Here is a 24,106-nt window from a genome sequence, read left to right as displayed (position 1 = left end):
TCATAGACATAAGGTTTGTGTTTGACCTAGCTATATGTTTTAATATAGCTAGGTCTAGTAGTCAATAGTAACTAATCTAGTATAATGGTATAGTTATTATTAGTAATATTAGTATATCATGCTATAGTTATAATAATATAGTATATAGTAGTAATAAATGTTGTTTAATAATAGTGTATGAGTCAAAACAGTAACACCACACACAATTATGAAATCTTTGTTCACATATATTTTATAACATTTTGAAGTACATTAAGTACATTTTAGAAATAGAAGCTACAGTTTATAAAACCTTTCCAGCAGAAATCATTGATGGGCCAGCATCAGCCTTTTTTCTCTAGCAGACAGGTCTATTTTCTATATAAAAAAGGATTAAAAAAACAAACAAACAAACAAACAAAAACAAAAAAAAAACAAAAAAAAATAAAATCGCTACATTTTTTTGTCCTGCGCTACCTTTAAATTCCCATGAAAGCACCAGCTGTCTGCATCTCTTGTCTTTTATAAAATATAAATTATTGAAAAATATTCAAATGTTTGTGAACTAAATACAATAAAAATGATCTCATAAAAAAAATACAGAGACACTATAAAATATACAAAAAAACAACATCAAAAACAAAAGAAAAATGTTTTTCCTTCTGAATCCATTCTGAGATATGCATATGCCACAATCTTTTGGTGTGTATACACTTGCCTGACTAAGGTTCATTAATACATAAGACCTGCAGTAATCTGTGACAGTTAACAACAGTATGTAACAGTATGTTTCCTGACAAAATAATTTTTAAAAATACGAATATTTTAAGTAACAGAAGGTTTTCTTTGAGCACACTGATCTCATGAAGTCAACCATACAAACATTATGACCTTGTGTTGGGGCATCAGCAATCCTTAGAAATATATTTAAAGCTCTCTTTAACATAAAATACTGACATCAGTAAAAAAAAAAAAAAAAAACCTGAACAAAACAGAAAACAGTGTTTTGAAACCTTGACACCGACATGCAGAACAGAATGAAGGTACAGTGAAGCTTATTACTAATTCATTTGTTGATTTTCTTTGTGTCGGTTGGGTGAAGGTTTGCGAGTCAGTGCTTGACAATGGTGGACAAGTTTGTTACCAATTAAACATTATGAACATATACAGCATCTCGTTCCTGCACTCAGTGGGAAACCCAGGTCAGCGAAGGCGTTTCTCTTTGTCCTAAAGCTGTGTGCTTTCCAACAAGTTAACAAAAGATAAAAGAAAAGTCAACACTTTCCAAAAAACGCGAGAGATTTCTGGTCCCTGTCTTCCAACACTATGGACGATACATGGAGCACTGTGGCCAAAGACCTCACATGGGTTTTGGTTATTATTCCTGCTTTGTCTCTTGCTTATTTGTGTAATCTGGGTCTCAATAAAGCATTATGAAATACAATCTGTACAAATAGACATCTCAAAAGCTATTTTCATCCATATGGGTAACATTCAGCCACTGTAAACAATAACATTATATTCTAAGATGATTTTTGACTTTGGCATTTCCCATAAGGCCAGTGTACAGCCACTGTTCCCACTGTTGGGAGGAAACTGCTGCCAATTTGCTCAAATGTAACCAGTGAATGTCTAAGCAAGTATTTTTGAGCAAACTACACAAATACGGGTGGAATCTTACATGAGTTACTCACTATGAACTGAACGTTATTTTGTTCATAGATAAGTAGCACACAAAGCTAAAAATGAAATACAAATGTTCGTCACTAGTCCTACACGTCTCTTATATGCATTCGGGTTTCCACGGAAAACTGCATCCGACCTTGATGGCAGTGGCACAGTGCACAGCCCACATAATGCAAACCCCCAAGCAGTGCCAACTTGCATCATCTCTGTCAGTCCTCTTCCTCACAAGTGATCATCATCTGTGGGATCCACACATTTCTTTCAGTCACCTTCATCTTCATTTATCCCGCCTCTAATTCTCCCTAGTCAACATTTTTCTATTGCCTGTCCCTTTTACCTACACTGTACCTTCACACTATTCTGCAGCCACTTCCTTATGGCCAAAATGTACTGCATAACGAAAGAAACAGTAATCTGACATTCTTAGGATTTTGTAAAATCACTCCCTCAACTACTCCATCTGTGATTTTATTGTACAGACAGACACATAGACTATTCAAACACTTCTAAAGCAACGCTAACATGGACAGTGAACCGACAAACTATGCATCTAATCTGCACATTGAACAACGCTTCTTACCAAAGACTCCTGATTTTCCCCACATAGATTGTCTACAGTTTGCTAATACTGGTGGTATATGCAAAAATGCATAAGTTTCAGTCACAATATGTGTCTCGAACAAGGTGGCAAACATGTACGTAAAGGTGAAAGCGTCAGTTTCAAACGCAACGGCTACTTTCAGTTGTCTTGTCAATCAGACAGCTCCTGGTATGAGTAATCATCATCACCAGGTCCTCACACCCTATAAGAGCACAGGGCCAGTGTCTATAGTGTTGTCTGATAACGAATCAGCACATTTTCAGTTAAACGCTCCTGGAGAAGGGAACAGTTAAACTTCTGATGGTATCTAATATTTGGTTCCACTGTGATACCTTCATTTACAACGTAAGAAAAAATAATCTTTCCAATATATGCCTGCTAGGTAGGTTTACATTGGGTGTTCTCAACATCAATAATACAATACTGGCACAAGCATCTGCTTCTTAAACAACAAATTATAAACAACACTTTTTGGTCCAAGCTGAAAACTCTCTCCTTGCCAAAGAGAAACAGTGAACATAATATCTAAAAAATGACATTAAACCTTCCTCAGTTCATTTTTTTTTTTTTTTTTACATTTTGGCAACCATTTTTCTTAGCGAGAACTTTCCGCCCCGCTGTGCTCGTCTCCCCACTGTGCTACTTTAGGCAGAATGGAACCCGAACTCTACCCGATAGCGCTCCATCTGCCTTGAGCTGCTAAATAATACCGGTATATATCACACATACGCACGCTCACACACACATGCGCGCACACACATCTCAACTGCAACAGAGTATGAATACAGGCTTTTGGGTTGTGCCTTCTTTTGAAAACATGGTCTGAGAGACAGGAGCTCGAAGTTGACAAAGACCACAGTTAGCCGTTAAAAACATTTTGGTCCCCAAGAAAAAATGGTTTACCGATGCTATCAAACAGTTAAGACCACTTTATGAGCCCCAGTCCATGTGGCTCCTTAACGTTTGTCCTCACTTCCTGTTTCAGCTTCACTTTCACTCGTCCGTATCAGGCTTTACGTCCAACATTGCGTGCAGCTCCTCAGGAGTGTACCCCAGCAGGCTTTTTAAGTCACAGACAAAGCGGTAGACGTAGCGTTTCCCCGACGTCTTGTGGATGATATTCTTGTCGTAGTAGTAGCGCAGGCCACGGCTCAGCTTCTCATAGTTCATTTTGGGCTTGTTTTTCCTCTTGCCCCACCTCCGGGCAACCTGAAACAATAAAGGGAACAAAGTGGGGTCAAGATGTGTCATTAACAGTTAGAAAATCATACAATAAAAGTTCAGTTCAGTTCAGTTCAAGTCACATAAAAAAATCAAATCAAATCTTGTAATCATCAGTAAATGTCATCATCCACATGTACATCCAAGGCCAGTACTTTGGTGTTTCAGTATGACTAAGTCATTTTGAAATGAATCACCACTTACGTGAAACCTGCACAGTTTAACTATGAATGGAGCCAAACAAGGCAACACAAACACCCTGACAACGTAAGAAGATATCTTGTTCATCTGCTTAACTACTGAGGACCTCCCAGCACGTGTGCCAGTGACCAGCGGTGTCGCGACCTCTCACCTCATCTGGGTCGGAGAGCTTGAACTCCCAGCCGTCGCCTGTCCAGCTGATGAAGGACTGGCAAGACTTGTCGGTCAGCAGCTCCAGAAGAAACTGCCACAGCTGGATAGGGCCGCTGCCTGCACAACAGATGTGGGAGAGAGGGAGGTGTGCATTTAAAGACGAGCTGTTTACACTGAGAGGACACATTGTTGTTGGTTGCTCTGGGGGTTTAAGTAGCAAAGTGTGAGCTCAGGGAAAAGATATCAAGATCCAGATTCAGGGAGCACTCATGTTCTGTTTTCCAATGTCCCAAAGCACTGGATTATATTTAAAGATACAGTACATTGCATCTATCTGATGGTATGTTAATGCTAAATGAAGCAAGGATAAAACAGAAAAGAGACTGACAATACTTGAAAAGCAAAGTAAGTGCAAAGAAGGTAAAAAGGAGGCAAAGATCTCTACAGTATGAAAGTGTTAAATATTCATGCCAATTATTCACTTGTGTCTGAAGAGGGGCAAAGTAAACCTTCTAATCTGGGTCAGACTGAAGTACAGCAATGGAACCAAATGTCCTCCTAAATACAACAGTCCCATTCATCATGTATTCCCTTGTCTGCCAGTTGCCCTGTGCACTATGTGAATCTAGAGTCTGCGTTCCACACTGATGAAATCACTAGTTTAAAATAAGAGAGGCTGCCTTCGGCAACACATCTCCGAGACTTGAATACAGACTCTGTGTGTGTGTGTGTGTGTCTGTGTGTGAGAAAGAGTGCAGTTGCTAAGTCATCTGAAATGTTACAATGGAATGCCTTTTTCATGAATGAAGAGTAATATAATAACCTTGTAAAACCAAACTTCAGTGTTATTACATCTCATGGAAAAAAAGGGGGGAAAGCAGAACAAAGATCAACCTAAAAAAGGGGCTGGTTCTATCTCTGAACTAGATTCACAGAAGTACACTTTGATCTTGTGGTTTTTCACCATATACACTAACCCACCCACTTTTGAGGCTCGCATGTTGAAATCACACCTGCCTATGCAGCACACCGCCTCAGCAAAATGAGGCTAGGCAAAAGTTAGCTTTCTCGAACGCCTCAGAAACCCAAATATACCCTCAAACAACACAAACAAAAGCTTTCAGGGACACAGACGCGTGGGTTGAACACTCGAAATGGCGTCTCAGAGCCCTCTTTGCTACTGATAGGATTCGAGAAGGTGGATGACAACAGCCACCCCAACTTTGGAAAATAAGTGGCTCCGCAACAGTGAGTCTCTTTCAGACTGGAGTTCTGACTCGCATTCCAAGAGTCTGCTACTGTAACAGCGAGCCCTCATAAGGGTAATACAGTGCCCGTTTACCAGCCCCCTGTGCTCTCACGCCAGAATGTTGGCGACCCTCTGACAAAAAAAAAAAGTTTCCAAAAATATGTTTCAAGTCTCCATGTACAATGGGCCTCATTGAAATAGCATACAGTGTGGCAAAAGGGGTGGTTAGGGTGGGGGCTTGCATTCACAGCAGCGTTAAGTATTTGACCCATGGCATGCGAAATGAGCCTTGATCATATGCAGCTATAAACAGGAAAACAGGATTCATCTATGGATTATTTCAACCCAAGTTCAACTCAAAGGTGTTCGAATCATGATTAGCATATTAGAGAATGTGCGACCAATGTGGTGCTTTAACTTGATAAGCAACTTTAACAATAAATCATTTTTTAACCACCTGACTGAATCTAGTGGTAATGCAAATGAAATCCCCTCTGTGTGTGTTTGGACTTGCGAGACAGAGACAAAGAGGAGAGAGACGGCAAAGTAGCACGATACAGACGGTTTACAATGTTGTGAGGCAGCGTGATGTTAGTGTATACAGAGGTATAAATGGCGAATTGTCACAGGAAACCACGGAGATGACAAGTAGAGCCTCACTTATCTCTCTGTAGCCTTATCAGGCTCCTTGTCCTCGCTACAAGTGTCACCTGTCACCCCGTGACTGAGACAGGAAGCCGAGCAGAGCAAGCTGTCAAGCTGTCACAAACATCAATTTGAGATTTTTACAAAAGCCTGTTTCTTTATTTTGAGGTTTGATTTCTTTTTTTTCTTTTTTTTTGGTTGAGGTTTCTTTCTCTCTCTTGCTCTCCCTTTCTTCCCCAAATTCTTCATCCACCCACACATGCACATGGGCACGCACACACATGTACACTCAAAAAATGCTTCCATCTGTCAAGGACTACACTCTCCTTACACTGCTCCTAATAACAGCTATGACCAGAGCAGGCTGCTCGACATTTTTCCTTTCAGGGAAATTGGGGTGATTTAGCATGATTTCTTTTTTTTCTTCTTCATCTTTTCCTTTTCCACATTGTATAAAAGCACAGAGGAAGCACATTCTCACATCCTCAGTGAGAATATATTACTGTGCATTAGGCTGGAGACACTCGCAAGGCTTTCACATATGAGCTCTTTGGTGTCATCTGTGCTCTCTCTGTCTCTCAATAACTGATGTGTGTCAGACGTCACAATTAAAGTGGCAAATAGAGTCTGTGGAGTGTTGTGATGTGCATTTGAAAAGGTGCTGGAGGAAGATATCTCCACATGCTTTGGTTTACGTTTTGATAGAGCACAGATTTCTGTCAAAGCAAATAAAATCATAAAGATTTGGTCATAGCTTGTTTAAAATCTCAGGTATTAGAATCTCTGTAGTAAATACAGAATGTTTGTCAGGCCAAGAGTCCTATTTACATCTAACTATATCAGCTTATGCATTATATTTATTCTTATGCATTCATTTTTAGTTTATTCGTTATGTGAAGAGCTTTCAAACTGTGTCTTACTCATTATTTGATTATATGTACATTACGACATCTTTCCGACATCATCACGAATGAATGATTCATTGTTCTATAAGCGGCTTTTGAACTAATAACCATAGAGATGACCAATTAACTTGTGCATACCAACTTTGGAACAGTCTATTGAGATCTGATGTATGCATTGTTGGTGACGTTGGAGATTTGCTTGGAGTTCCCCTTTTTCCAATGCTGGCAACCTCGTAGCCTTGTGACTATAATTTAAACACGGCTGAAAAAGTCCCCAAACACTTCGGCGTTAAGAAGCGACTCAGTGTTTTCAGCGGAACCGTTCAACTCGCTTTACACTCCAATTTTTAAACAGCTACTTGTGTCATAAAGATTCAACTTGAACTAAAATCCTTTACCAGTGTCCACAAAGATTTCATATCTATTTTCTGAGGCAACACATGATTTGGAAAGTTTGTTCTTCATGTTTTAAGGTAATATTTAACACGTATTAAAGCCTTTAAGTTATTTATATCAGTTTCCTTGGTTCATATAATCTTAGAAACAGACTGTTAAAATGCACATCCTGTGAAACTGTTAAAAGTGGTAACAGTAGGAGTTTTTTCATGCACATTTTCAAACCAAAAACCATGTCAGATGCTAAAATAGTGCATTTGCTTTAGAGGAGCCTGCAAATATCTCCACATCTAAAAGAAGTTGGAGAACATACTTTACATACACCGGTTCTTTGAGCGTGTACGAGTATGAAGATGCGCCATGAGATGAAGAGATAATTTTTTCTTGGTGTTATGTGCAGGGGCAGACATGATTTTTGTGTTTCACCAGCGTTGCTAGGACGACCCAGAAAAAAAAAAAAGAAAAAGAGGTTGAGATGTGGGCTGCAGATAACAAGGAGGTAGATGATAAGTGAAGACAGAACAAAAGACTGAGAGAGATAGAGAGGATAAGAAGAAGGAGAAGAAGGTGCGAGCGAAATATGTTTTGTTTCCTGTAATGTGCATGACTTGTGCTGCCTTGGTAAAAGGTGTTTTTTTTTGTCTTAAAGCAGTGCATTAAGGCACCCCCACATCTGGGGCTTTTGCAGAGCATCAACAAGTGTGTTACATCTGAACGTTGCCTCTCATAGAACTGGTGGAGGGAATTCTGCACCATGTGAGAATGTTTCACCCCCCCCAAAAAAAGAAAAGTCATGCACATAATAGTTTGGGGTTTAATTTACCCTGATTTTGAGATATTCGCTGCTGAGATTTCTGCAATACATTTAGAGAAAAAGACAAGTTGACCTTTTAATTGAGCTTTTGTGTCTTTATGTTTATAGAGACGAATGATCTAGTCTAGGCGCAGTTCAAGGCTATAACATTCTTTTTTTTTTCGTCATGCACAAGAGTGAATGTCAACAAATGGAATCTTTTGAAGCAAGACATGATATCTTAAAAGTCTTTTGATGGCATGCAGACACTACCGGGATCATAAACCCCACTATTATTATATGTGTAACTATTGTAAATAAATAAATAATGCAGTTCTACATTTTGTAAAGTTTGTGTAAGTTAGGATTAACGTTATTGGTTACCCTGTGATTTTCCTGCCATGACAGTTTAAAAATGTCTGCTGTGAAAAGGGTTTATAAAATGCTGCAGTACTTGTTGGGGTAGGACTTTATACAAAAAGTTCTAATGTATAAACTCTGACCTCTACACATCTTACCTGTGTATCCTGCCAGAGCCGCTGCTGGGATGACGGGTTTATCCTTGCTGAGGTCTGAGCGCTCCCTCACATAGTCTTTGAAGGTGCCCTTGGGCTTGTGACCGTGCAGGGCGGTTGGGTAGTCTTCCGAGTCGAAGCTGTCATACGAAGGTACCCGCTGCAGGCTGCTGAATGAAGACTGGCTGCTCCACGACTGGGTCAATCGGTCACAGCTCTCAAAGCTCTCAATGCTCTCAAAGGAGTCCTGGCCGCCGAGCTTACCTGAGATGAAATGGAAAGAGGGTTCAATTTTTAAATAAAAGTTCTTGCAAAAGCAGCAAACTGTACATTTTATTGCATATTGTATTCTTAAAAAACACTGAAGCCTGAATTTGTAATGTGCATGTCATTCTTTTCTTCTAAAGATTTATGTGTATTTTGGTGAACGTAAACTGTCACACATTACGTCGCCTTTGTCAAAGGAGCTATGTGTATGGAAGTGACATAAACAACACCTCAGGAGTAAATTATATTCCTGCTCGCTAAGCTATAGTTTTCAGTACAGTGCTACATTTGCTGCATTTCACACCTCATTTCACGTGCACAACCACCATTCGAGTTTGATTTTAAATGGAAGACAATCACACAAATTGCCTTGCTATTTTTGGCCTTGGGAAAGATAAGAGGAGCCTTTCAATGGTGAGTCATTAACAAATGACAGATAATGCAGCGCCTCGATTGATGCCGAAATCTTCCAACTGCTGAAATTGAAGCCACATGTGGATATCAGTTGTGTTGCAAAAAAATACTTTCCCACGTTGGGAGAGCACAACGCAACGCTCAAGAGCTTGGTATGTGTAATGCATGAGGACTCGACCTCATACGTTGCAGGCAAATGCTTAAAGCACCATAAGGGGCCTTGTATAGTGCACTTGGCACATGCTATTCATTTTTACAGCTGGGGATTTGTGAGAAGAAAATCCTAGCTTTGTGACTATAAATGTAAACCATGCTGCTAATTCCTCTGTAAACTATCACTGGGAGAGAAAACAAGCCCGTGCATTCAGAAAAGCAAACAGTTTCATGAGAAAAACCCCACGCTTGCTAACTGAGGATGACACCTCTATCTCCTTACCCAGAACCTTAAAGTTGAGTCAAGGAAAAGAGGCCAACAGAAACAAGAAGAGAAAAAAAAAACTTGAAGGTTACACCACTTGAACTGTTTTACATAAAGGACAAGCGGCAAGAAGAGAACACGTTGTGGCTTTTGTTCGTGTATCACACTGACAAAAACAATAGTTTTCTTTTTTTCCCCAGCCCAGTCTAGAGTGTATGAGGCGGGTTTGCTTGAACCACAAACCAACTTGAGGGCCTGCTTTTTTTCTCCTCTAATACACACACATTGATGTGGCATGACAAGATTCTGGTAGCTTCAGCACAATAACACGCACGCATACACCCACAGAAACACTTAACATTTACATGTACTCACATAAACACACGCACACACATGTGGACACGTTTATCAAGCAATCAATCCAAGCAAAGTGTTGAGTGCAACATACATGCAGCACATTCTTCGCTGCAACGCTTCTCCAGGCTAAAGCTATATTCTTTTCTTTAAGAGCCCTCACCTCTGCTGAGGCGTCCCACACACATGTTGTCAGGGGATACCACCTCTTGCTTGACAGAGAAGTAGTCCCCCTGTAGCGGGTTGAGGGGCGTGTCCCGTAGGATGACAGCAGGGTATTCACTCTCATACTTGAGCGTCAGCAATTCCTCTGAGCTGATGGGATGAAGCGTCTGGTAGGACTCTGTGATGAAGCCGGGCTCTGAGTATTCAGAAGGAGGGACACACTGAGCATGCTCAACACCGTAGCCTGGAGACACGAAGGAAAACGAGTGTAGATAGAAAGCAGTGGGGTAAAACAGTGGAGGAAAAGATCAATCTTAAGAGAGTGGAGTCGTTATCCCTCCTGTGCTGATGCTTCGCGTGTGAATCGTCCATAACGAAACACAGCCTTGAGTGCATGAGTGGAATGTTGCACATTTTAGGCAAGTTTATTGCTAAGACGTAACCTCAGCAAAACTTTAAGTGATGCCTGTGATATATGGTCAATATACACCTACTGCTGGGATCAATATCCATTTTTACACTACACCAAACCCCGATCCTCTTTTATTCACAAAAATAAACCTTGTTTTTTTTTTCCATTTGCATTCATATTCCTGGCATGTATCTCATGCTATTACACCGACTGATTAACAATATAATGAGTGTAATAAGTACTTACTGACAAAGTAGTCTGAGGTATAACGGGATTCCTGGAAGTTGGAGGTCAGTCCATTGATGGGATAATGCTTTGTATCCTCTTCATGAAAAATAGATAGAGAGCGTCAGTGACCTCGTCATTGATTTCATGTATCGTGTAACTGCATCCAGCATTATCAAAAATTAATGACCTGCGCTAAACTGTGTCTTCCTGTTCGGCTTTTGTACGGCAAATGCCAGCAGCATATGACCCTCTTGTGTATGAGTGAGTTTTTCTCACTTAGCGTATGTGAGATAACAAGTCTTTTAGCGTCTAGCCACTGTCTTGAAACTGTCTTATAATGCCACAAAAAAATGCCAAAAAACAATCAGAAAATCAGTCTTAAGATGAATATGACCTCACCTTTTTGAAGCATTTCTAAATGTTCCCAAAGGATGTCACCAACAAAGTCAGGTGCTAAGTCCAAGAAGCGCTCCTTCCCCATCGCACACAGGCTGGCTCCGTTCATGCAGAATTTGTTGAATTCAACGTTTTTCAGACTAAACTCGTTCACTGTCCACGTTAGCCACTCAGCCACATGGTTTTCTGTCCACTGTCTGGGATCTGAGGGATCAGAAATTGCAATTGTTATTTAGTCATGTCACTGTAATACCTTTTTTTTTTGGTTAAAGTAACATCAAGTATTATAGGTACATTATAGCTCTACTCTCTGAAGTGCATATGTATTCATACATGTATTCTAACATTGACCTTGACCTATGACTGATATGACATACAGATGAAATTTGGACTTTTTCTGGTTCTAGCACTATGAACCACAGCACATCACAAACCATATTTATTTCTGTTTTCATCACGTGAAAACTCAGGCCTCTGGTTATGCTGCAAACTTTCACACTGCCTCTGTGGTAAATATATCTACCAATAGCAAATCAATCAGCAGCAAACAGGGAGGCAGCAGTGGATGTAAATAGCAGTGGTAATGACAAGCCAAAAGCATAGTTTTGCAGATATAGCACCATTACATAGACAAGACACTGAAAGCCCTGCTGTTTCCAAACAGCATGAAGAGGCTCGGCACTCAGCCTGAATTTAGGAAGCTAACTCATTATTTTACTGTCTGTCTCTGTGTCTGGATTCTCTGAAAGTTGGAATGTCAGTCAGTCTGCCTGGACTGAAACGTATTTTAATGTAATGCCATTTTTGGAATAACTGGGTTTCTCCTGCCTTTCAGTGAATCCTTCTAAGAGACACCCTCACTGAATGATCTAAAGCAGGCGATGACGTGAGAGGATCTAATGAATGTGCGTCCTTGACATGTGATGTGTTCAGGGGGTTTTGGAGGGGCTCATGCTTTACTGATAAGATTTCATTTCCCCGATGCAAATGTTAATATGGACTAATGAGAGTACAAGCAGCTTACAGTCCTACCTTTGGGAATACCCAGCCGCTGCTGTTCCTTTGTGAAGCCACTGAAGGTGGCCTTCAGAGCCTGCGACATCATCTCTTTACTTCCTGGAGTTAACAGGGGGACATCGCCGCACTCCGGATCTGCCAATCACAAAACAAACAACATTGATTATGATGTTATTTTGAGTAATATCTAGATCTATTTCATTTAGCATTGCAATTACTAACATGATAATATTATATAATGCTTTAATCATTATTGACAACAGCTAAAATAATGTATCCTGTATAGTACTTCATACCAGTGAAGCTTACTGAATGGAAAATTGAATCGAGACAGAGAGAGGAAGGGGGGGTTGGGAAAAGAGCGACTTGTGAATGTGGTTTTCTTAGCTATTTACACAGACACACACATGCACCCACACACACACAAACAAAGTCAACACAGTTGCATCTGACCGTGATCAACAACATGGTTCAACAATTACCTCCCGTCTAGACAGACACTGTCGCCATATCAGATCCAATTTATTTAAACAAGAGCTGTCACACCATCAGATCTGGCCGCTTTAAAAAAAACTGAGGAAACACTGCATGTGCACGGCTTCTGCAGGCGACGCACATGTGCATGTGTCAGGAGACTGAATAGCAGATAGTGGAAATCAGTGCAGTTTATAAACAGAATTTAGAGCATGGTGATTTGGAACAGTTGAAATGCATGTGGCTTTCCGACTGTCTTTTGTTCTGTTTATTTACAAATACTACAAGCACTAATTTCTCTCCTACACGCACATCCTGGGTGGGACAGCAGCGCCTGGTGCCCATTGGTGACACCATGACCCCTGCTAGCCCTCCTACCATGCTGCCCCCTACACAGTAGGCCTACTGTCACCGGGCCAAGCATGGGGTCAAACATTCTGGGAGGTCAAGGGTCGAGGGATGAGGTGATGATGTCACTGTGACTGCTGGCGGGTGGCTTGGGGAAGATGGGGGTGGGCTGTCTCGAGGGTCCCGGTCACACACTAGGCTTTCTGTTCTCTGCTCACAGCCAGTGGGCACCCAGTGGGGAACAGAGATCCCTTTGATGGCTTTAAACAGTGCCTGATGACTCACACTCATCTAATTAGATTTACCAGGCTGCAGAAGTGTGGGATAAGGGGGCAAAACTGAGGAGATGATGAGGGGAGAAGGGGAAAGACCCTCGGGCCACTAACGCTGGAATAGACCGATAAAAACTATTCAGGCCTTTTGACTTTCGCGTCTTTCTCCTTAGCTCATCCTTCTTATTTGCCTCAACTGCACATCGATTAAAATCATTAAAAACCACATCTCAAACGGCTTGGCTTGAAGCCAAACTAGTGATGAGGAAAAGTTGTGTCACTCCTCTGACAGCACCGCCATTCGTCGAACCCAGATGTTCTGGCATCTCCGCTGGCTGGCGGTTTTATCTGCCAGCAGTACACTGGGGCAACATACAGTTCATTCTTGTTTTCACCACTCGCTGACGTCTCGACCTCGTCTGGAATGCACAGCAGCTGTCCCTCCTTTGCCCATGTAACCAATGTCTGTCTGGCTGTTTGTAAAATTAGGTCTCCCACTTTCTTTTTTCTGTCTTTAGCTCTTTTTTTCCCTCTATTTTCTCTCTAAAGAAAGAAACCTCGCAACAGACCCGAGACAGGGGAGAGACAAGAGCTCTTTGCTTCTTCATCTGATTCAATTAGGTCTGTAATAATATATTGCTCTCTGTTAGACTGGTGAACAAGCAGAAAGTTATTCATTCTAGTCAGAAGTAAAAACAAGGATGAAGAGCTGAGCATAAACGTGGTTTTACAGTCTCACATAAGACCTCAGTTAAACTGTTGTGAGACGCAGCTCACACATGAAAATGAAGCGTTTCACAGTGAAAATAAGACCTGAGTGAGTTGTCTTCATGCAAAAGGTGCCCCTGACAGCAAGGTTGCCTAGGCCTCCACTGAGCTCATTTTTCTTTTAAGTAGTGTTGGTAGTGCAAAAACGTGCATGTTGCAAACGGCTGCAAACTGCAATGGGACTGGGGGCTCAGACAGTCTGCGCTTTGATGTCAAGGCAAAGGCGAAATGTGGCAGTTTATTTAAGCTGGATCGAGTGGAGTTTGTCTGCACTTTCCAACCATTTACGCCCCTCCCTCCCCCTCCCTCCCACCCCATTGCTTTTATCAACCCAGCCCCAGCCTGTACTTGCCCACACCGACTTGAACCCACTTTAGCACTAAATCCTCCATCAAAGACACTCAACACCATCTTGCATGAGAACTACCATTAGGCACTCTAAAAGAGAGAAATATGTGAACCATGATTATAGAGCAAATTAAAATGTGAACTGCAATTTATCTGATTTTTTTTTTTTTTTTTTGCTTTTATTTTGAATTACTTATTCCCCTGTTTATGTTGATTTTGAAGTGGGATTTTTGTTTACTGTCCTATAGCATTTCAAAGCACAATAAATGCCACAACAACTGCACTTTCACCAAAACATTTCATCTTTTTCTATAGTATGTTATATGTACATACATTGCTTTGTTGTATGTTTATTAAATTCAATCTTAAAAACATGAAGCAGAGGTCACAGCGACGCTGAAAGGCAAGCACTAGTCTTAAAAGTGCAATGATAATAGAGTAGTCTCCATGGTGAATGATCCATATGAAAGTTATCTGCGGCAGAGATAATGTACAGTGTGCATCCATTAGTGAGAGAGGCGAGCTTGGATCTAGACAATCTCTAGTAAATGGTGAAGTCCTGATAGGATTTCAATGCCTGCGAGTCCCATTAGATACAGAATGGTCAGTACGTACTGAGAGTCAGAGCATCCACAAGTCATCACTTTCCACATTAGTCCCATCCACTTAGCTCACGAAATGTGGCAGTGAGTGTAAATCACAAGCAGCATTTCGTCGTTCACTTTTTCACTAATAAGACTCCGAGTAAAAACAGCGAAAAGTCTGAAATGAAACCAATTTCTTCTAACGTTGCGGAAGGAATCAGTCTATCTATTTTGAGGATCACTGATGAAGTGAGACTGATGTTTAGTCTGGATGTAAATGTACAGTAAAAGGTATTGATTAGCCACTCCCCTCTTGCCATGATATGATTAATGGCCAGTCAGCTGAGTGCGACAGCGATATGGCTCCCTGGGATTCTCACTGGCAGACTGTGCACCTTCACTGTCCAGCCCTTACGACCAAGCCCTCCAACCCAACCTTAGACGGAGGTTTCTATTTGGAACCTTTAGTTGTTAAAGTGACACACACATATAAACGCACATACACACACATGAACTAAATTAGCAGTCTTCTTCGCCTGTGCGCCAGAGCGTGGGCGTGAAATTGGGAATTTTTGCGGCTGGGGCCAAAGTCTATGGGACTGGAACAGGCAGGGCTAGGCAGGGCAGGACAGGGCCGGGGGAAGATAACAAGGGAGCATCTCGGGTGGGTGAGGGGTGACTATGTAGGCTGGGGTGGGGTGGGGTGGGGGAGTGGGGTTGGGGGTGGAGGGGGTCACCAGCCTGTAATATGAGCCCATCACAGGACAAGAGAAGCAGGGTGGGCACAGAGAGAGCGAGTGAGAGAGAAAGAGACAGAAGAATGAATGGGAGGTCTCATAAAGCTCCCTCTCTTCTCCTTGTCTCTGGAGTGACATCACAGTGGGATCGGTGCCATCTCCCAGCCTCTGGCGGAGACTCGGTTCATTCATAAAGCCTGGACTGCTGCCTCCACTCAGAATGATGCAATGATACAAGCAGAGCAGGCAACCAGACCCAACAAATAAGGGACAATATGCTTTCTATCATGTGATTGAGCTATAAATAACCCTATAGAGTTTATCTAATGGGTGGGTGTGTGTTGGTGAAAAAAAAGAAAAAAAGAAAGAGGCCGACATCTGACAGGCTATTCAAAGCTGACTGAAACACTTTGGGTCAAATAGTCATTTATTTATATCAGTATCAGAGCGTGAGGCGGTTCATGTCTCCTTCTCTATGCCCCTCTATAGCAGAGTGTATGGTGGGCTTTTTTGTAAATATGTGAATGAGTCCATTTCCTGTGGCTAAGTTGCCACTTCCTGTGGGAAGTGAGGTGAGTTGTGGGTTCAGGTGTGGGTCAAACATTTCAGATCCGCCACTGAGGTCTCATACTCTTCCAGAGTATCCTTAACATGCACACAGGTACATATCAGCAAGGTCACGACGAGGTGCAGGAAAAAAAAAAAAAAAAAAAAAAAAAAAAAAAGAGAGGAGGTCTTGGCGACTTGCCAAGGGCTTATAATCAGCTCTTTAAGTCAGACCAGTCTACCCACAGCAGACCAGGGGTGACAGTGGTATCTGAGAGAGCCTTTGATGGAGATCTGTATCTGGACCCTTGGTCTGAGAACGCGGGGTCATAAACCCAACCATCATGAAGGGGGCCCATTGAACGCCACGGGGTGATAAAGTGGTGGCTGAGGGCTGCAGTGGAGCGAGAGGAGGAGGATGGGGTGGCAGTCTGGTTTTGAGAGGGCTGCTTGTTCAGCCAGCTGCTCCGCTGTTTAGATTTCCATCTCAATGCCAAGGACCAGGAATAGATGTGTAGGCCTGGTTCAAGCCAGTGTGAACGGGCCAGACCAGAGCTAGACCCAAGCCTGCTCCAATACGGACCGTGTTAACCTAAAGAGATCCAACTCACTAACCAGGAGCATCCCACCATCACTGACAGCAGTGCTGAAACACTAGTTTTATTCTTAGGCCTTCACCACTGGCTTCTGGCTGCCCTCTTCAAGCACAAACCTGTGGTGGTGTAAAGCAGCTGTACGGGACAAGGCCACAACTGCTGACATCTGTCTTTGGCCATGAAACTAGAGTTGTCTGGGACGATCACCGCCACAGACACACCGGCTACTGGAGCAGACAATAAGTGAGACTAATACCCCATAGCTGCCTTGCTCTGTCTTTTTTTCTTCCACTCCCTCTATCCCTGAAATCATATTAGCTTATGATGTGAAAGTGCATTAACTCTACTGTTTATGCCAAAGTCTCAGCGCTTGATACGACATTACCTCTGAGTTTGAAATGATCCACACCATCGCCAACAGACGCTAAACATATTTTTTGCTAAAAGCTTGATGGAAATTCTTTTCTTTCCAGAAAAACAGGGGGGGGGGGGCAAGGCGGGATTTGGCTCCTTGTTGCTTATTTAACTGCCTACAACTTTCTTGCTCTGTTATCCTTAACAGTGTGAAACAGCCTGGGTTTTAGGTATGCATCAAGTATTGAAAGGTTGAGCAACAGTAATGTACTTCTCACAACAGCCAATTGCACAACCTTCAAGTTCTCTATTACTTTGAGAAGGCAGATAAATAATATTGGGGAAAAAGCTAAACCCTAGTATGCACTACAGCGCTACACAAACAGAAGATATCTGACAAATCTCACTGAACTTTAAGGTTTTCCATGACCTCCATATATGTTAAATATTTATAATGAAAGCACTTCTTAGTCCAAAAGGATTTGACTGTCGTTTTTTTATCCGTCAGTGTTCAATATTGGCGAGGAGAAGTGAGCTGACAGGCGAGCACTGTACTTGCGTGTGTGTGAGTGCAGGTGGTGCTAGCCTAGCCGTGTCCAGGGCTAGCTGCCCTCCCAGGCTCCATCCTCTGTTGTAAACAGACAGGGGATGCTCTGGGGGAACTGTTTAGCCGTTAAACCAAACACACGACACATCTGACAAACAGTTTATTCTCTGTGTTGCATTTTTTCCACAAAACATGGTGACTGCCTCATTTTTTGTCCAAACTGATACATTCCACAACCAGTGCTCCTGATATGAAGTGTGAATTATGTGGGGCAGCGCACAGCCACACATTCATCGAACATCCTTTTGTATGCATCCATGTCTTGTAATGGCTGGGTCTAATTACGCATCATACATATATAAGAGTTTGCTGCTTGTTTGAAGGCGAGCTATGGGCGACAGATGGATACTTGATAAATAAATTCCCCCCAGACCACAGTGTTTTCATGTTGCATGCCTCGCATTCCACCTCTGTTTTACAATCGCTAATGTGCTTCTCACAGCTTTCTTGTTTTCCTCTAATGTGACCAAAAATGACTTGTGGTCTAAGTGGCAAAATGGTTTCAGCCCGGGATGATGAATTACCCGTCTATTTTAAGCTCAGTGTTTTTAGGCTCTATCGCTAAGAGGAGCGTAAAACATCAAACATCTGGCAGTATCTCTCTTCCTTAAGATACGTTATTTTTCATGATGACGTGAAACACCTCAGGTTTAGCTGACTGTGCTGATTAGAAACCACAATTTGATAACTGGAAAGTTACCACTCAGTGTTTTGCAATAAAAGATGGAAGTAATTTTCTAAAACGTGTGCATATCATTGCAGTTGTGTAAACTCACGCACTCCTTGTCTTCACTATCTCCCTGTGTGTGTCTCTCTCTCTCGCTCTCTCTCTCTCTCACTTAGACACACACAGATACGCAAGCACAGACAGGCTGTGACTCATTTCATCAAAGAATGACTGGACTTCAGAGGGTATCGTGCTGCTTCACTCGACAGTGTGACTGGTCATGATGAAAGCAATGACCATATCTTGTAAAATTCCTGCTCAATGACTCAGTAACCTTGTAACTATGCAACAAAACCCAATGTTTGAGGCAGAAAGCAGACCTTCTCTGTCAGATAATGTTCCAAGAACACAATGGCATTTCTATCAAAATCAAGTTCTCCTCGTGCTCTGGACATGTGGGCCTAACAGCTGATGTAATCGATAAAAGGCAACTCATTTTAATATGTTGAAAACAGTGACACTAGGGAGGTCAGACTAGGCAGACAAAGCTGCGGAATCCAGCTGCTTTTACTTTCATAGCCACAACTCCAACAGCAGTATTCCTCGACCTCCTCCAGGGCTGCCAGAGCACATGTGCCTCCCGCCTGACTGCCACAGAGTCGCACCTACACAACAGAGCCCCCCCACCCACACAAACCCGCCCTTCTTTATCCTTCTGTTCTTGGGAAGGCCAAGCAATCAATACAGCTGATGCTGTAGGTCTGATACACATAAAGTCTGGAGCTGTTGCCCCACTTGTTCACCTGATTACAAAAGCAGCACACACACTGCACACTGACTCCAAAAACAGGTGGTGTGCAGCGAAAGAGGCAGACAAAAGAGAGAACAAGGGAAGAAAATCTGGAACATAAACTGAACAGAAATGAGTGACATGGCCTGGTTGTGGACAGCTGAACATCCGTGGTGAAACAAACCTGCTGCTTTTCAGGACAGTGGACTGATTTTCTCAAAGCAGGCTAAACTAGCCCAGTTTCCATTCCACTGTAGGAAACACAGCGCTTAAATGTAGAACCATAAAACAGAAACAGCAACAGAGCAGGGAGGGCAACACGTGGGCGTTTGTGGAGCCATTTTGGGGCAGAGTCAGGCCAGTTGGGGTTCACAGTCAGACTGGTAAAGTGAGGAAGGGAGAGGCCTGTGGTGGCTGAAACCAGTAAGCGAGCCAAGCAGACGCACAGTCGGACAGTCAGTGGCGTGCGGTGCATGCGGCAGGCGTCTAGTGTCATGACTCAGGGATTACAAGCAAGGAATGACTGGGGATGGTACAAAGTGCACTTCCCAGGAACTCACTCTACACCACATCAAGGTGTCGTGAGAGAAACTCTTGTGGCCGGCAGAAAGACATGGAAACAGAGGAAGAAAGGGAAGGGGTGGGGGGGGCGATGCAGGAGGAGGAACTGTGTGAGTGGGTGGGTGAATAATTGAAAAGAGTTGTCTGTTACAAAACATGCTTGTTAATGCTTTATTTCCCCAGCCAAGGAACATATTTTCCTTTGTTTTGGTTGTTAGCTTTTTGTGGAATGTGAGTAAAACGAGAAGCTGTTGAAGACTGATTGCTGGGAGACGCACTCTAACCATTTTGATCTCTAATTATTATCATTTTTATTTTTTAGCATTACAAGGAATATTTACTACCATCATATCATCAACCACACCTTGGAAGATCTGTCTCTCTCCATCCCTCAAACACCCCCACACCCCCCTTTCTTTCTTACCATATGCTTGCCATTTAGCAGACTGCTGTATCTAGTGCTAACACGCCTTACTGTATGACTAAGCTTTATAAGCAAAGATTAAGGCGTGTATTCACCAGGGAGGCGTCAAAATAGGACCCACGCAGTTTAATTGTTTCATGTTTATATGAGCAACACTGCAGATGACAGGCTGAATGAAGGGGCAATGAATGAAACGCGGGCTGAACGGTGGGGAGCGGGGGGTAACCCATCTAATGTAACATAGTGGCATCACTGAGCAGCGCGGGAAAGACAGAAAGACAAGGTCATTGTGGAAACTAACAGACATCCAATTCACTAGCATCCAGCCAGTCTGTTGACAAGTCTGACCAGCATCGAACAAGCTGGTATCTGTTGCTTCTGGGCGCAGACATGGCCTGGTCAAACACTACCTAATGACATATGTGTGATACACTGAACACTGGACTGACTCATCAAGTTTTGATCTGGCAAAACATATCGCCCTCAGTTTGACACAGTGAACGTCAGATGAAAAACGGACCTGTTTGCTCCGTTTTGCCCGATTCATTGACAGACCACATCAAGAGAAGCCTGGATCACCCAAACAGTGTTTGCACAGCTGCCAGCCAGCCACGCACACTCAAACATTGGCATATATTACACTGCACTACTGAAGGAGTGCTGACACAAACAAAGCGGAGCAAAAAAAAAAAAAAAGAAGAAAAAAAAACAAAAAACCTGAAGCTTATGTAACGCGCTCTGTTCTGGCACGAGCTACCCCTCTCCACACTGTACCAACACACGGGAGGCACCTTTTGGAAAAGACAGTCAGTGAAGCTTTTGTAAGAGTCATCCGTATGCTATGGCCTGTGTGTGCCTGTGTGCATACTGTACGTGGCGGGCGTGGAAGGAGATTCCTTATAAGGGCTCTCGGCAGAGGCACCAGGCATGCCAGTTATAACAAACAGCAGCATTTTGATCAGATAAAGAAAAAAAAAAAAAAAGTGAGCCTCCCCCTTGAGCTCCTTCTATGCCTTCATGCATGCCACCCAGCAGGGCATGCTCACAAACATTCCTGTCACTCACTGAACCCTGACCTGATGAACACAGAAGGAAAGCAAAAACGTGGACGACTCACTCCATCTCAAACAGACTTGTACTGTAAATGATTGACAGCTCTCTTGAGTATTAAAATGTATACTTAACCACAGAACAATGTCACATGAATACACTCTACCACTCAATAACAAAGTCAGCGATACACAAGTAAGAAGAAAGATGAGGCTCTTGTGCTTTCATGTCTGCAATTTCACAATAGAAACACCTACACTGTTAAGTAAAACCCACCTCTGTAGAGCTGACAGTTTTTGTTATGGCTACCTGATGCCTTCAATTACAACCTACCACAATCTGGGTTACATTGAAGTAAGTGTGCTGTGTCAGGAACTGACTGCTACAAATAGAGGAATAAAAGCTTGGTGGAACGTTAGAAGCCTTGTTTGGGTGCAACTCTGACCCCGGCAGTGTGTAAGCGCTTTGAAGGGAACTACCTCTGCTGGAGAGAGAGAGAAAGAGAGAGAGAGAGAGAGAGGGTGGGCTTTGGGTAAGCTGACACTGTCTGCACATCCGTCGCAAAGGAAAACAAACAATATATTAAGGTGGGTTGAAAACTACTTATAGCTTAGTGGGGTATGCATGTATGCATGTATGTATAGTATGTGGCTGCAGGTGTTTGGAGAAAAGTGTCTTCCCTATTGTTCCCACAATTCCATAGCTCTGTGCTTGCAAAGAGCCGAGGAGTCATGTCCACTGGGAGGGCGGCTACTTTCACAATCCAACAAATCAACAAATGCATTTTGGCTTTGTCCAAAGCGCTTATCTTGTTCTGTAAGTTGTAAACAAACAGCCTGTCATGGTGCTTTACATGCATGCACTGCAGAAGGACATATGTCTTACTTGGATCAGGAACAGCCGTGGACATGGGTAGTTCATTTATCTTGAAGGCATGGTCATACCGAGAAGTGAACATAAAAGCCAGCCTGTGTGTTTGAGGTGGAGAAATTATGTGTTTGTGTGAAGTTGTGAACTGCTCCTTGGCAGCCTCGACTTGACCTGAGTGCACCCAAGTGAGCGTAAGCAGGAGCAAGCATTGCGAAATGGTTTTGCAAGATAGCACTACGCTTTGGCAACTTAACTGCAGCTGTCAGCACTTTTTTTTTATGCGAGTTTCTGAGATGCATATGTGAGAATCTATGCTGTGCAGGTATTGACAGTGAGGAGAAGTTTGGTTAATGTGGTGAGTCACAGCCCCTTAGTGGGTCAACACTAGCAATTAGTATCAAATTTCCATGATGCATCAATGCTGTTTGCTGCTTTACTGACAGACTTGATGGCACTGGAGCTGCAAAAGCACTGGGGATTAGCAAAATGCAAATCATCCATACATGCCACCATGTATAATGTGTGTCTGAGTAAAAATGAGAAGTGAAACCACACAAAGTTTTAAAAACCCAACACAAACAAAGCAGTTGCAGGCTTCCCTGACTGTGCCCTGGACTACCCCTGGAGCATGCCAAGCCTTCCAGGCAGCAGGGTCACAGAGGCAAGCCTCAGCACTGCAGATTCATCACCTCAGTCTGTCTCTCCTTCCCTCTGGAAAGTCAGTTTCAACCACTAAGGAGGAGGGTGAGGTGGAGAAGAAAGAAGGGAGGGAGGCAGAGGGAGACAGTGGGGTTGGTGGGGAGGGGGTAATTAAGCACCACTGCTTGTCTTCCCCCATGCCGGCTGGGCAGAATGCCCTGGCTCTCCCAGTATGGCACTGAGTATATGGGTCAGAGGTGGGTGCTTAGATGGGAGATAGAGAGAGGAGATGGTGATAGATCCCCAGTGAGATCAAAGCAGGATGAAAGAGAGAGGGATATCATTTGTACAACAAACCTACAAAGCATATATCAATAGACAATTTGAGCAACACACATCCAAAACAAAATGTGACAAAACTGAACTTGCATAAGGATACATGTAAGAGCAGATCTGGACAACTAATTAGCTGTAATTAGAGCAATATGTGTTTAAAACATGCAGTGCTTGAGAAGATGTCAGCTACATGAAAGAGTACTAAAATACAGGGACTGTCACATTATGATGAATCATTTTTTGTTATGTTGTATGACATTTTATCTTGCCTACATGGCATCAATAAGTCTAGTGATGAATAACAATATAAAAATTGGAGTCTAATAACTTTTTCATACTGGCACCTTGCTTCACACACATCATATTGTGAACTGTTAAAAGCAGACTAGTGAGAGCCTGATTCATTCAATAATAAGAACAAACACACACACACGCACACGCACGCACGCACACACACACATTTACAGGAGAGTCTACTGCATGACTGTGGAGCCTCAGGCGTGTATTTTTCCTCTCTCAAGTGTTGCGTGTTGTCCAATATTAAGCAACCAGCACCAGTGTTCACACTGAGATGCCAGGACGTCATGTCCCTCTCAGCGCATCTATCTACCGAGAATTAACATGAACGTGTTCTACCCACCAGCCGGTTCTGATACAAGGAGAACATCTAGGAGTAATGTTAGTCTCGTGTTAACTGTCAAGCTCTTACAAAAGAGTTGTATTACTCACCGTCCATTTTTTCAGCCTTTATGATTGTTAACGTCGGTTTCATATCGACAGCTGCCGTCATGATCATCAGATCAGTGTGACTTAATAACGCCGCGTCCCTCTTTTATTCTAACAGCTCCAAACACACAATATATGGGAAAATCTTCTCTTCCTTTGGCGCCCCGGTCAATTCAACTGGCCGATGTTTCTTTCTTTATTTCTTTCTCCTTTTTTTTTAGCTTTTCCCTCACACCAAAAACCGATTCGGTTTCTTTAACTCCTAACTTATCTCTCTCTTCTTTCCCTCTCTCCCTCTCCGGCTACATGTACACACACTCCCTCTTTTCCTCGTTCTTTCTTACTCACTCACACACTCACTCACTCCTTCCTCTCTATCTCTGGCTATGGGCGT

At 42.7% G+C, this 24,106-nt stretch overlaps 1 protein-coding gene across 2 annotated transcripts; it reads right to left on the bottom strand.

The window, feature by feature from the left end:
• Positions 1 to 214: 214 nt before the first annotated feature.
• On the bottom strand, positions 215 to 24,106 carry ets1 (v-ets avian erythroblastosis virus E26 oncogene homolog 1). Of its 2 annotated transcripts, none has more exons than XM_056373974.1 (8): positions 23,716 to 24,106; positions 12,031 to 12,150; positions 11,002 to 11,202; positions 10,621 to 10,698; positions 9,961 to 10,158; positions 8,348 to 8,608; positions 3,840 to 3,958; positions 215 to 3,475 (listed from the first exon to the last, which is right to left on the bottom strand). In XM_056373974.1, exons 1-8 carry the CDS (start codon positions 23,780 to 23,782, stop codon positions 3,260 to 3,262), a joined length of 1,260 nt encoding a protein of 419 aa, XP_056229949.1. In that variant the 5' UTR covers positions 23,783 to 24,106; the 3' UTR covers positions 215 to 3,259. The 2 variants fall into 2 exon arrangements, with proteins under 2 accessions (XP_056229949.1, XP_056229948.1); XM_056373973.1 differs by having other exon boundaries at positions 9,961 to 10,206; positions 23,716 to 24,104.

The sequence above is a fragment of the Seriola aureovittata genome, chromosome 4 (assembly GCF_021018895.1).
Source record: "Seriola aureovittata isolate HTS-2021-v1 ecotype China chromosome 4, ASM2101889v1, whole genome shotgun sequence".
NCBI classification, from domain to species: domain Eukaryota; kingdom Metazoa; phylum Chordata; class Actinopteri; order Carangiformes; family Carangidae; genus Seriola; species Seriola aureovittata.
Note: the sequence above shows the minus strand (reverse complement) of the source record. Positions and strands in the feature narration are given on the sequence as shown.

Excerpts from the sequence above, each read along its gene's own strand:
- ets1 (XM_056373973.1), bottom strand. The coding sequence starts at position 23,782 with ATGATCATGACGGCAGCTGTCGATATGAAACCGACGTTAACAATCATA. Across the intron at positions 8,609-9,960 it reads TGTGGGACGCCTCAGCAGAG|GTAAGCTCGGCGGCCAGGAC; the intron begins GTGAGGGCTCTT and ends ATTTCATCTCAG. Across the intron at positions 3,959-8,347 it reads GGCTCTGGCAGGATACACAG|GCAGCGGCCCTATCCAGCTG; the intron begins GTAAGATGTGTA and ends TCTGTTGTGCAG.